Source organism: Leptodactylus fuscus, chromosome 6 (genome assembly GCF_031893055.1).
Source record: "Leptodactylus fuscus isolate aLepFus1 chromosome 6, aLepFus1.hap2, whole genome shotgun sequence".
Lineage (NCBI taxonomy): Eukaryota > Metazoa > Chordata > Amphibia > Anura > Leptodactylidae > Leptodactylus > Leptodactylus fuscus.
In genome coordinates, this window is record NC_134270.1 from 29,478,510 (window position 1) to 29,491,636 (window position 13,127).

General features: G+C 45.9%; 1 protein-coding gene across 6 annotated transcripts in view; it reads left to right on the forward strand.

Annotated features, from left to right (window-relative positions):
- The first annotated feature begins 1,708 nt into the window (after positions 1 to 1,708).
- The window catches only part of SAMD11 (sterile alpha motif domain containing 11), a 130,229-nt gene continuing 118,810 nt past the window's right edge, over positions 1,709 to 13,127 (forward strand). The window contains exons 1-2 of one of the 6 annotated variants that reach the window (XM_075279664.1): positions 1,709 to 2,447; positions 4,226 to 4,317. In XM_075279664.1, coding sequence (XP_075135765.1) covers positions 1,856 to 2,447; positions 4,226 to 4,317 — 684 coding nt within the window. In that variant the 5' untranslated portion in view covers positions 1,709 to 1,855. Of the gene's footprint in view, positions 2,448 to 3,236; positions 3,306 to 3,797; positions 3,814 to 3,894; positions 4,318 to 13,127 lie in introns of those variants that run through there. The other 5 variants (XM_075279665.1, XM_075279666.1, XM_075279669.1 and 2 more) reach the window with 5 other exon arrangements.

Consider the following 13,127-nt stretch of genomic DNA (forward strand, 5'->3'; position numbering starts at 1 on the left):
TCCGTTCTGCTTGTCCGTTTTTGATGGCTAAGTGTCATCCATTTTGCAGCTATTTTTAATGGGCTCTTGGGCAAAATAAAATTAAATTACAAAAAGGTGAATTTCATCTGTCTTGTTCTCTATCCTTCCCACTCCAAAACGGACAAATATACCGTAAAACACGTCCTTTGTTTTTTTTGGAGGCCAATCATGTGTGAAAACCAGTGGCATAAAGTTAAAGCTTATCTCCGGCTTTCCATAATGGGTTCCACAGGGTTGGTATTGGGAGACGGAGAGTACTTAGAAGCAGAAGACTGCCTAAAATTCCTCTCCAAATTCTACTTTTGGGAACATACCCTAATGGGCCTCTGGACAGTGAAAGTGGTTTCCCACCAAATTCTGGCCCTGGGCAAGTGGACAACTGAAGTAGAGCTTTGACTTTCCGTCGTGGATTAACCTGCTGATCAGTCTCAGACACAATGGAGGGAATCTGTCATTCCCTTTATGCTGGAAAACTGGTGATGCTGAGTGATGCTTTTCTTGCCCCAAACGTCTGCCTCAATCCCCGATCCGTCAGAAATTGGGGAAATAGGTTGGGGCGACTCATTCTGGTGCCGGGACCTCTGACAGATTTATGAACAGGCCATAGTCTCTCCATATGTGTCTCGTTCCCTGCGCCAGTCGGGCTGTTTATTAAGACTGAAGTCCAATACGCCAGTCTTAATAAGTTTGCCCCAATTGGGCTAATCCTCTGTAGTCTTATGCCAGGGGCATCCGTGTGCCGGAAGATGGGGTAGGAGGCTTCTTTTTCTCCTCCCGCGTTTTCTTCTTATCTTCTCTTTCCTTTTTCCAGTTTGCAGAACTGGATTCTGAATCCAAATTCCTCTGTGTGAACATTCCCTTAGAAGTTTTCTAAAGCAGCTGAACACAACTCCTTTCAAGCTTCTAGCAGCGCCAAGCACATTTATCCAGGGCATCTCCCAGCTATAAGGGCACTGCTTGTGTTGCCCCATCTTGGTGAGGAGATGTGACAGATAAGACTCTCTCCTAGGTATGTCTCCATGACATAAAAGCACTTGATCACCCGGCAGGCGACACTTCTCCTCCAATCTGTCACTATGCCTGCCCTCCAGGACTGCTGCTGCCCCCTTGCCCTGACACACGTGGGTGACTGCAGCAGCGCAGACAGGGAGTCGCCGCCGAGCGTCGTCCCTCGCACACCCCCTCCTCGCCGGCTTCCCCCTCCGCTGCCGCCTGTGCTGCTGTTTAAATGGGCCAAGTTGGAGAAGCGGCGGAGAAGCGGAGTCTTGTTTGGTCAGGAGAGTGTGTGAACTCCGCCGTGTGTGACACATAGAACGTAGCGGGATCCCCCAGCAGCGGCGGCGACGGCGGCGGCGGCGACACAGGCTGAACAGCGGCCAGAGCGGCGCTGTCGGGCACCAGAGCGGGGGACAGGCCGGCGCCACACTCACATTGTACTTCTTTATAAGTCATCATTATTATCACCCTGCTCAGTCATACAGCCAGCCGGGCAGGTGGAGGGCACACAGAGCCGGGCGCCGCCAAAACTTTACTACTGCCCACTGGAGGAGGAGGGGGCGCAATAAGAGTGCAACTAGGGGGCGCACTTAGGAGGAGGGCAACAACTACACGAGCCAAGAGGAGGGGGTGCAAAGAGTGGGCAGCAAGCTAGGGGGCAGCAAGGAGACAGGGGGCAAGAAGGAGGGGGCAGCCAGGGACGGACGGGGCGCAGAAGGAGGTGATCAGGGCGCACAGGGAGCGCAGTTTGCACCACGGGGGAGGTCAATAAGGGATCAATAAGCAGCATTTTGTGAGGCAGCATGATGTCTCCGGCGGCTCAGCCCTCCTCTCCAGCATGTCATGTCTCAGTCGGGCTGCCAGGCAGATCAGCAGAGGAGGCGCAGTGCGAGCAGCTGTGAACCTGGGAGAAGGCAGGAGCCGCTGCAGCCCGGAGAGCGCAAAGCCGAGCGCAGCAAGCACGGGGCAGCCTGGGGACACCATGCCGGCCATCAAGAAGGAGAGACCGGATCGTGAGGAGCTGGCCCTGGCAGCCTTTAACCAACCCATGGACACTATCCCCGGATACCTGACCGCGGCTATCCCAGTGGTGACCCCGCACCCTCCAGCCTACGAGCACCTCTTTGCTACCCATGCCCACCGTGCGTACCTGGGCTTACACGAGCCTCACCACCCGCCTCTGCCTGATGACCTCATGCTGGAGAGGTTCTCCTCCATCCCGGACTTCCAGCCCCTCTTTGATCAGGGGGAGCCGTGCATAGAGGTGGAGTGCGGAGAGAACAAGGCTCTGCTCTACATCCAGAAGTTGTGCCAGGGCAGTAAGGGACCCTCCATCCGCTACCGGGGAGAGTGGCTGACCCCCAACGAGTTCCAGTTTGTAAGTGGAAGGGAGACGGCCAAGGACTGGAAGAGGAGCATCAGGCACAAAGGTACCGGGGGCAGCAGGGGCAACTCTGGACAAAGTTAGGGGAAAGTCTCTAGCAAGGGGGGATTAGCGAGGAGGATGCCCTCAGCTAGTACCTGCACCCATGTGGGTGACTGGGGGGTAGGAGAGGGTTAATGATGCCAGCCTATGGAGTGCCTATGGGATGCCACCTGGTGAAGGGCACAGACCCCCCAAATCTGCTCTGATCATTTTCACACTTTTGTCAGAAGGATTGCCATTGTCCTCCGGTCTCATCGATGGGTTAGTTATTGGCGCTTCGGTAGAGACAGGATTATCGATTGGTTGATGGATCCATTATAACCCAATAAGGATATGGATACGGCATTGATTTTTATTCTATTCGAGCAATCCAGGTGTGGGGCTGTGAACCCCAAGAGCTTACTATCAAGTTCTGTCTGTAGCCCATCTGGGGAGTCATTGACAGGACAGTATGTGTTGATATAACACGTGTCCCATGTGCTGGGGACAACAAGGTGTTAATCTGTAGAGAATAGATGTGATGATGATGATGATGACAGTCAGACCATATGGGGATTAACCCTTTACACTTCACTTGTCATTGCTGCTGTGGGATCATTATTTATTAGACGCTGTTCTCACTGGAGACACCCCCCCCCCATGTTTCTTCCTGGCAGTTTAATTAGATGATAGAGGGAAGGGGGGGGGGGGGGGGTAACATCCAAACGTGGTTATAGGAAGCATCAAGGGCTGGTGCTGTTCAGTGACACCAGCCCACACTGCCCTCCCCTTCTCCCTCCTCCTTCCTTCCTTCCCTCTCCGGTGACCCCAGCTCTCCGGATGGGGATTTGGCACTGAGGCGCAGGCTGCTGGGGTTGTGGAGGTAAATGGGGAGGGCTTGATACCCCCAACATAGACACATCCGCACACCCACCCACTTCCACCCAGGGGCGCAAAGTCACGACAAGGCTAGAGGGCGTAAATGACATTGGGGGGGGGGGGGTTCTAGTTCTAAAGATTTTGGAGACATAAGTTGGGATCATTTATGGATCCTACATTGTTGGTCCTATAGATGATCCCACTGTCTAGTACTGTACTGTGTTAGTGCTCTCAGATCAGAGGACAGTCACAAACATGTCCCTAGATGTAGAGTTGGATCTTGCTGAAACTCAGAGCCCTTGGTGTTTTGCAGGGTAAAGGTCTGTGGGTGGGGAGGGGGGAGGCTTGAGCCATGTGCTTACTCTGGGGAGGGGGGTGACGATAGACAGGGCAGTGCTAATAAGAGGTCATTAACCCTTCTAGTCTGGGAGGGGGGCCAATAGAGGTCTGTTTACTTGGCGGGAGCGCACCCAGCGGGCACTGCCAGTCCCTGACATTGAGGCACTTAGGGAGTAAGCCTTCTACTATTCCACTAGACTTTTTATGTAGGGTCACAGTCTACGTGATCTATTTTAGTACTTGTTATTCACTTTGAGGGCTGCTTCCATTTCACGTTTATGCAATGTCTATGTTTGTGTTACTTTATGCAACTATGTATCAGAATGTATATGTGTTTGTGTGCGCCCTGGGGAAGTTGGGATGTTTGCTTGATTCCATATCGCTGTCATGTCTGTGTCGATGTGTGCAAAATGATTGTGCCTATTGGGTGGTGGGAGGGGTGGTCCTCAGGTACTAGGAGAATGGTGATTCCTCAGCTATCAGTCAGGTTGGGGGCTATGATGGGACACTAGCCTGCTGCCGCCCCTGTGTCACTGCCTGCAGCTCATCACCTTGTCTCCCTTCTCTTTCATGTGCCGCTTCCAGGGAAAAGTCTGAAGACTCTTATGTCAAAAGGAATCTTACAGGTACATCCTCCAATCTGTGATTGCCCTGGGTGTCGAATTTCGTCTCCAGTGGTAAGATCATTGCTCAGACTCTGTTTAAGCTCCTTTTTCCTGAATCGTAGGCTGTTTGATCAGAGGTTCTGACATCGCTGTATTCACTGGCTGTGCTGTTGACAGATCTGACATTTTGGGGGCTTTCTGATAATAAGTTACGTTATGACATGTTTGCTTTCACTTTTTTTTTTAGAATTGTTTTATGTAACTTTTTCTATGTATTTGGAAGGGGTTCTGTGGCTGGCGGAAATAACATATACACATACTTCTTTATATGGATAAGGAGGCGTAGAAAATTGGTCACAGAAAGTTATTTCTTGGAGCCTATGGCAAAGGGAAGGCTTTATATACATTCCTATATGTTCGCAACCTCCATGTCCATTTACAGATATGCGGTATCCTCATCCCCCAGGTTGTTGAGCACCACACTATATACTCTGCTATATGAGCCTTGACTATAATATAGACATAGAACCCCCATATAGTATCAGAATATGGCGATAGAGCATCAGTTTATCTCTAGTACTATTACTTTTTCTTTACTTTAAGGATGAGAGTACTTGTGTCTCATATATCTGTACATCTTCATATGACATAAGAAGCACAGGCTCTTTCTTATGCTACTTGCACACTTTTGCTAAGACGTGCGGGTCATAGTGAGATGTGCGTATAAGGAAAACATTTTGCAACATTGTCAAGTACAAAAAGTGTTAGACATGAGTGGAAATAGCTGTTGTATGTGTGATCTGTATCAGTATGCGCTAAGATATTTTTTATGGGCACATGATAAATTTGCTCAGTTGTTCCTGTTCCCTGCTATTCGGCGATGTATAATTGATGGGGTGCAGTCTTGGTATTAATTCTAACATCTTGAGCTAAAGGGGTACTCTAAATTAAAGAGTTGTCTGGGAGTAATAAAGCTCACCAGTGCATTACTAATAGACACCCCAGTCTTCCTGTGTCCCAAATTTGCCTGTGTGGAGGGCAGCTGGGGAGGCCAGAACTCTGATTCCTCTTCTCTCCTGCTGCCGCTCTATCTCTGATGTCACTGACTACTCTCTACTTGGGCTGCCGGCCTGGAGAGTAGAGTGGAGTCGGTGACATAACTGAGAGTTAGAGCATCAGTGGGTAAGTTGAGGGACCAAAGTTCTGACCTCCCCAGCTGCCCTCCACATAGGTAATAAACAGGGCTCTGGAGGACCAGGGTATATATTAGTAATAAACCAGGGATCGTACTGGTAAGCTTTATTGCTCCCCAGATAACCACTTCCAAGATAGCACTATGTAGAAGACATTACAATTGACGGTGGATATATTGATTGCTTACTCTAGTCTGGTGTAGAACTACAACTCCCACCATGCTCTGACAGCTGACATTGCTCTAATCCATTGAGACCGAATTGTACTCCGATCCTTGTCTTATGTCTTTGGAGAGATGAAAGCAAAGAGAAACTCCAACCTGCAGCCAAGGATGTCCAACGGAAGATCCAAATATCAATTTAACGGTTATAATTGGAGCCCCCTCCATCAGTAGCGAGGGTTCCCAAGAGAACACGGCGTGCTACAGGGACTAGCAAATTCCTTGTCCTTTGAATTCATTAGCAGACTGCAGGCTACTGTTTTATGACAGCCATTCGTCTGCCGTGACAGATACAGTCCTATGAAAAAGTTTGGGCACCCCTATTAATCTTAATCATTTTTAGTTCTAAATATTTTGGTGTTTATAACAGCCATTTCAGTTTGATATATCTAATAACTGATGGACACAGTAATATTTCAGGATTGAAATGAGGTTTATTGTACTAACAGAAAATGTGCAATATGCATTAAACCAAAATTTGACCGGTGCAAAAGTATGGGCACCTCAACAGAAAAGTGACATTAATATTTAGTAGATCCTCCTTTTGCAAAGATAACAGCCTCTAGTCGCTTCCTGTAGCTTTTAATCAGTTCCTGGATCCTGGATAAAGGTATTTTGGACAAACAATTCAAGTTCAGTTAAGTTAGATGGTCGCCGAGCATGGACAGCCCGCTTCAAATCATCCCACAGATGTTCAATGATATTCAGGTCTGGGGACTGGGATGGCCATTCCAGAACATTGTAATTGTTCCTCTGCATGAATGCCTGAGGATTTGGAGCGGTGTTTTGGATCATTGTCTTGCTGAAATATCCATCCCCGGCGTAACTTCAACTTCGTCACTGATTCTTGAACATTATTCTCAAGAATCTGCTGATACTGAGTGGAATCCATGCGACCCTCAACTTTAACAAGATTCCCGATGCCGGCATTGGCCACACAGCCCCAAAGCATGATGGAACCTCCACCAAATTTTACAGTGGGTAGCATGTGTTTTTCTTGGAATGCTGTTTCTTTTTGGACGCCATGCATAACGCCTTTTTTTATAACCAAAAAACTCAATTTTTGTTTCCAAAATGAAGCTGCCTTGTCCAAATGTGCTTTTTCATACCTCAGGCAACTCTATTTGTGGCGTACGTGCAGAAACGGCTTCTTTCTCATCACTCTCCCATACAGCTTCTATTTGTGCAAAGTGCGCTGTATAGTTGACGATGCACAGTGACACCATCTGCAGCAAGATGATGCTGCAGCTCTTTGGAGGTGGTCTGTGGATTGTCCTTGACTGTTCTCACCATTCTTCTTCTCTGCCTTTCTGATATTTTTCTTGGCCTGCCACTTCTGGGCTTAACAAGAACTGTCCCTGTGGTCTTCCATTTCCTTACTATGTTCCTCACAGTGGAAACTGACAGGTTAAATCTCTGAGACAACTTTTTGTATCCTTCCCCTGAACAACTATGTTGAACAATCTTTGTTTTCAGATCATTTGAGAGTTGTTTTGAGTAGCCCATGATGCCACTCTTCAGAGGAGATTCAAATAGGAGATCAACTTGCAATTGGCCACCTTAAATACCTTTTCTTATGATTGGATACATCTGGCTATGAAGTTCAAAGCTCACTGAGGTTACAAAACCAATTTTGTGCTTCAGTAAGTCAGTAAAAAGTAGTTAGGGGAATTCAAATCAATAAAATGATAAGGGTGCCCATACTTTTGCACCGGTCAAATTTTGGTTTAATGCATATTGCACATTTTCTGTTAGTACAATAAACCTCATTTCAATCCTGAAATATTACTGTGTCCATCAGTTATTAGATATATCAAACTGAAATGGCTGTTGCAAACACCAAAATATTTAGAACAAAAAATGATTAAGATTAATAGGGGTGCCCAAACTTTTTCATAGGACTGTATCTCCTGCTAATGGAAGCTTCTGAGCCAGATAATTATTCTGATTGACTTTAGATTTTTAAGGGTGTAAGGAAGCAATCCTTAGCAAGTGAATATGGCCTTAACGGGGTTGACAGCCCTTTTCCATAGACTTAAATTGGATATGTAGATGTTACAGGTGGTGCCATCCATTGTCTGCCATTCATCTGATAGGACACCACTAAATTGTCCCTCCAGCGACTACTACATGGTCTTCACGGTCTTCTTGGCTCATTGCCAAGGCCAGCCTCAGTTTAAAAAAGGGTTGATTTCATGGGATACCCCTTTAATCCTCCCTTTATATTTTTCATCTCTTTAGGATCCACTTCTGGTTTTTCCTTTTATCCCTTGTGAACTAACTCTTAGAGTGATCATTCACTTTGGTCAACGCTTGTTTGGAAGATGACTGTTCCTTGCAATCATCCTAAATCCATGTGTTCTCAATGGGCAGAGGTGAATAAGACACCTCTGACGGTGGGACGTTGCCCTTGAGAACAAAGTTTCTGAGATGGTAAAATTCAACATTCCCCACTTTTTTCCTTATTTTGACACCTCCATATGCTTTAGATGGTTGGTCAGTCCTTCCAAAATTGCTGGTTTAGATAACATGTATCTAATGTCACCTAATCTAATGACCACCCTTGACCACTAATGACCACCATTTAATGACCATCATCTAATGACCACCATTAAACTTGGATGGCAGTCATGGGAAAGTCATGCTTGGACCAGCACTTACAACATGTTGCTCCCTGTCCATGGGATAGGTCTGACCACTGGGACCACTACTGATCTTGAGTTGCACATCAGTTTCAAGGTAGCAGCAGGTCAAAGATGTATGGTGACGCTCCGTACATCTCAGCGGGAACTGTCAGACATAGCCGAGTGCTGTAGTTTGGCTTTCTATTTGAAGTAAATTGAGTGGTCTCTATAATCTCCCATTTCATTCCGACTTCCTCCAGTGGTCAGCTAGTTAGCCCCTTCCTTTGGGTCTTTGCAGTCGGACCCATACCGATCAACAAGTTACCCCTATGCTGTGGACAGAGGGGAGTAGCTTGTTGCAACCAGAAAACGCTGTAGTGGTCCGCAGCAAAAAAACACTGCGGGGAAAAACCACTGGCGTTTCTGTAGGTATAATTCACATGCTGAGATTTCCAAAACCGCGACAGTTATGGAAATTCTGCGCGTATTTTTACAGGGACTATAAAACGTTGCGGCCAAACCATGCCACATGGGGTCCTCGCCTGTTCCACTATCGACTCTTAACCCAACAAAAGCCAAGAAAAAGTCAAGTTTAAGTTTGCTCCATCTGTACACACTAGCGGCTTATATGACCGTACAGTTTATATGGCGCTGTAGGGCCACCGCTTTGTTCCGTGCCGCCATTTCCCTGTGTGAATACATTGTAATATGCACCGCTTTTTTTTTTTCTAACATCTTCTGTATAGTTGTATTTCTATAAAGATGAAGAAAAAGTCTGCGACTTTCTTCTTGTTCACGCTGGTCCTGTTTCTAATAACGTGGAGCCAGCTGGTCCTGTGGATTTATCTGTGGCTTTTATCTTGAGGTATGAACTAACCGTAGCCGCCGACAGCCAGAGCTGGAGGTGATAAAAAACGTAACGAAAGGGAATTAATGGTGAGGAACAGTAAAATCAATGAAATCCTATAGGCAGACGGAAGAAATTAGTCAAAAAGACAATTTTGTGGGATGAAATGGCAGTTTCATTGATATCATTATTTTATTACCTAAGCTGAATGAATTTTATACTGTAATATAATTTGAGATTTTAAAGGGCTCCTTTATGGGAGCTGAGGTGGACTTTTTGTGAGGTTTTATCAATGCTTTGGGCCAGATTAATCTTTTCCAGGAGAGTATGTTGTTTAGCATGCTGAGATCTCTGCAAGGTTTATAGGAAGAAATTGCAACAGTCTGGATCAGAAAGACCCTCGGTAGTATTGTTACACCGTATACGCCATTGATGCTTGACCTGTGTTCACAGGCGTCTAGCCTATCAACGCGCATGGAAATAATGACATTAAGGAGGCATAAAATGCCTCAGACCTCAGGAACGACAGGTAGAATTATTCAGCCACAGATAATAGACTTGGATTGGTAGACAATAGAGGTCAGAAAGCTGTGATAAAGCCTAGATTCCAGTAGGTCATCACACTGTATGGGCTATAAAAGGGATTCTGGATGAACAGCTCGCCTACTTTGATGACAAATGGGCGCAGCGGGTTCACCGGGCTGCGCATTCCCTTCTCCCACCTTTGTTTCAGTAACTATCTGTGTTATACAAAAAGTTAAAACAGAATAAAAAATGAACTTTCTGTCCTTTGACTTTTAATAACAGGATTTTAAAATTTTAAGCAGCTTTAGATGTGTCAGAAACCACTTTGATGCTTGTTGAGGTGAAGACGTCTGGTCTTCTCTAGACCTATACAATGCACGAGTTGTGCAGATATGTCTGGTCCTTAGACCTACAGAATCTGCGAGTTGTACAGATATGTCTGGTCCTTAGACCTACAGAATCTGCGAGTTGTACAGATATGTCTGGTCCTTAGACCTATACAACTCACAAGTTGTGCAGATATGTCTGGTCTACATCAATACAATCTGTTAATTCTGTAGATATGTCTGATCTTCTCTAGACCAATAGAACCTGTGACTTATACAGATATGTCAAGTCTTCTCTAGACCAATAGAACCTGTGACTTATACAGATATGTCTGGTCTTCTCTAGACCAATAGAACCTGTGACTTATACAGATATGTCTAGTCTTCTCTAGACCAATAGAACCTGTGACTTATACAAATATATCAAATCTTCTCTAGACCAATAGAACCTGTGACATATACAGATATGTCAAGTGTTCTCTAGACCGAGAGAACCTGTGACTTATACAGATATGTCTAGTCTTCTCTAGACCAAAAAAACCTGTGACTTATACAGATATGTCTAGAGTTCTCTAGACCAATAGAACCTGTGACTTATACAGCTATGTCTGGTCTTCTCTAGACCAATAGAACCTGTGACTTATACAGATATGTCTGGTCTTCTCTGGACCGATAGAACCTGTGACTTATACAGATATGTCTAGTCTTCTCTAGACCAATAGAACCTGTGAATTATACAGCTATGTCTGGTCTTCTCTAGACCATTAAAACCTGCGACTTATACAGATATGTCTAGTCTTCTCTAGACCAATAGAACCTGTGACTTATACAGATATGTCTAGTCTTCTCTAGACCAATAGAACCTGTGACTTATACAGATATGTCTAGTCTTCTCTAGACCAATAGAACCTGTGACTTATACAGATATGTCTGGTCTTCTCTAGACCAATAGAACCTGTGACTTATACAGATATGTCTAGTCTTCTCTAGACCAATAGAACCTGTGAGCTGTGCAGGTTGCTTTCTGCTACAGGACAACGGATTGGGTCAAGGATGCATATCTTTCTCATTTTTTGCATTAAAGGGGTTTTAATGGATTGCTGTTCCCAAATTCTTACCATGTACTGTACATGCATTGGCTTATGGGAAACACAGTATTGCTTCTAATATTAACTGTTTCCTGCCCCCATTCAATGACAGCTATATTGTGCTAGTTCTGACTGTTTGCAGTTTGTGGATATAGGTGTGTCAGTGAAACAGTGCAGAATAGCTATGTACACAGCTTTGCTGCATTCCTACACATGTGACACTATAGTCAGTATTACAAATAATGCCACTAGAATATACTTAGATGAGAGGAATGTGTGGGACATACAGGATAGTTGTGGTTGTAGGCAAAGAAAGCTATGGCATAACCTCATAAGGGGGTTGTTCGGTTGAGTTCCTCCAGAAACAACACCACTCTTGTCCATAGGCTGGTCCAGCTCAGCCCATTCACTTGTGTAATAAAGGAGACATACTTTGTATAGAAGTTACCTTTGGGACTTGCAAGTGTTTGCCAGTCTGCCAACAATTTGCCATGAAGGAAATCATTCATGTTGCAGGAAATATTTGCCCATGTCGACTTATATTAATGCATCTTGTACTCACATCAAATGTCTTTATTCTATGAATATAAAACCCACAGATATTAACTGGTTTCCTTATATTCACTAGTATTGTGCGAGTTTACACAGAAATCTGTAATGTGAGCGTAACAGGTGGGGGGCGGTGTTTATTTACTTCCTTGTTGTCCATAGGGATCTGTGTACTTATCCTTTCCTTATGGAATAGCGCTCTCACATGCAAATCCTATGGGACTGACTCAGTGACAGTCAACAAGCTGCAGCTCCTGAAGACCGTTATTTGGCACGGTGATAAAAGTAGCACAACTTCTATAGAAATGTATGGAGTACGGCTAGTACGGGACATGTAACTGATCTTTTGTCAAGGGGCCCCACCCGCAAATAAATAGGTTAGTGTGACCTGAATTAAACCGCGTTTCCCCATAAGAATCGCTCCCTGCGTTGCTGAGATATTGCTGTTTTTGTCAGTGTGCAAATGAGCTCTTTGGAGCAACAAGGGCCTAACCTATCTATCCGCATGGCTGGGTTGTATATTGGGTTCTGGCGACAGACTCCCTTTAAGAGAGCATTTAGAGCAGACCTGGGCAATGTACGGCCCCCAGGCCACATACGGCCCTCTGACCGGCTCTGTCTGACCCGCATAGCTTGTGGGATAAAAGTAGACTCTGAATGTAAAGTCGGCCAAAGGACCTGTGATGACGTCACAGGTCCTTTAGTTCACTAGGATAGGCTAAGACTCGATAGTGGGCGGAGCTACACAGGACAGTGTGGTTGCTGTTACACAGAAAGAGCAAGCTGCCTGGAATGGAGAGTGATGGATGAGGAGGAGGAGAGAAAAGACAGCATGTGTGAGCAAGAGGAGGGGACTGGGCGCAGCGCCGCACCTCCCATGAGGCGACCTGAAGCGACCGCTTCAGGCGGCGCTATGCCAGGGCCCCGGGGAGGGCGGCATTTTTGCTTACCTAAGCCAGTCCAGGACAAGCTGTCCTGGACTGGCTTAGCGTCACCGAGCGGTGGATTGGGGAGAACACTGGAGCAGCAGATGTAGGGGCAGTTAAACTGAAGGCAGATGGATGGGGACATTAAACTAGGAGTCAGATGTAGGGGGGACATTAAACTGGGGCAAATGGAGGAGCATATTAAACTGTGGGGGGTAGCTGGTGGGGGACATATCTGCCACTAGTTGCCCCCAGTTTAATATCCCCTCTAGTTTCTGCTAGTTTACACTGGGGCACCAGGAGAGGACTTAATACTGTGGGACATTATATTATAATGTGGGGGTGTATAATGTTAGGGTGACTGTAGGAGGATTATACTTTGTGGGGCCACATGAAAAAAATGATTGAGCATGGGCGGAGTCAGCACAGAAGTGGGTGGAGCTCAATTTGCCATGGCACGCATAGCCCTCTAGAACCGTTTCAATTTCTCATGTGGCCCCATGGGAAAATTAATTGCCCACCCCGGATTTAGAGGATATAAGGTAGAATAAAAGTGGTTGTCCGGGATCTTAAAACAGGTTCA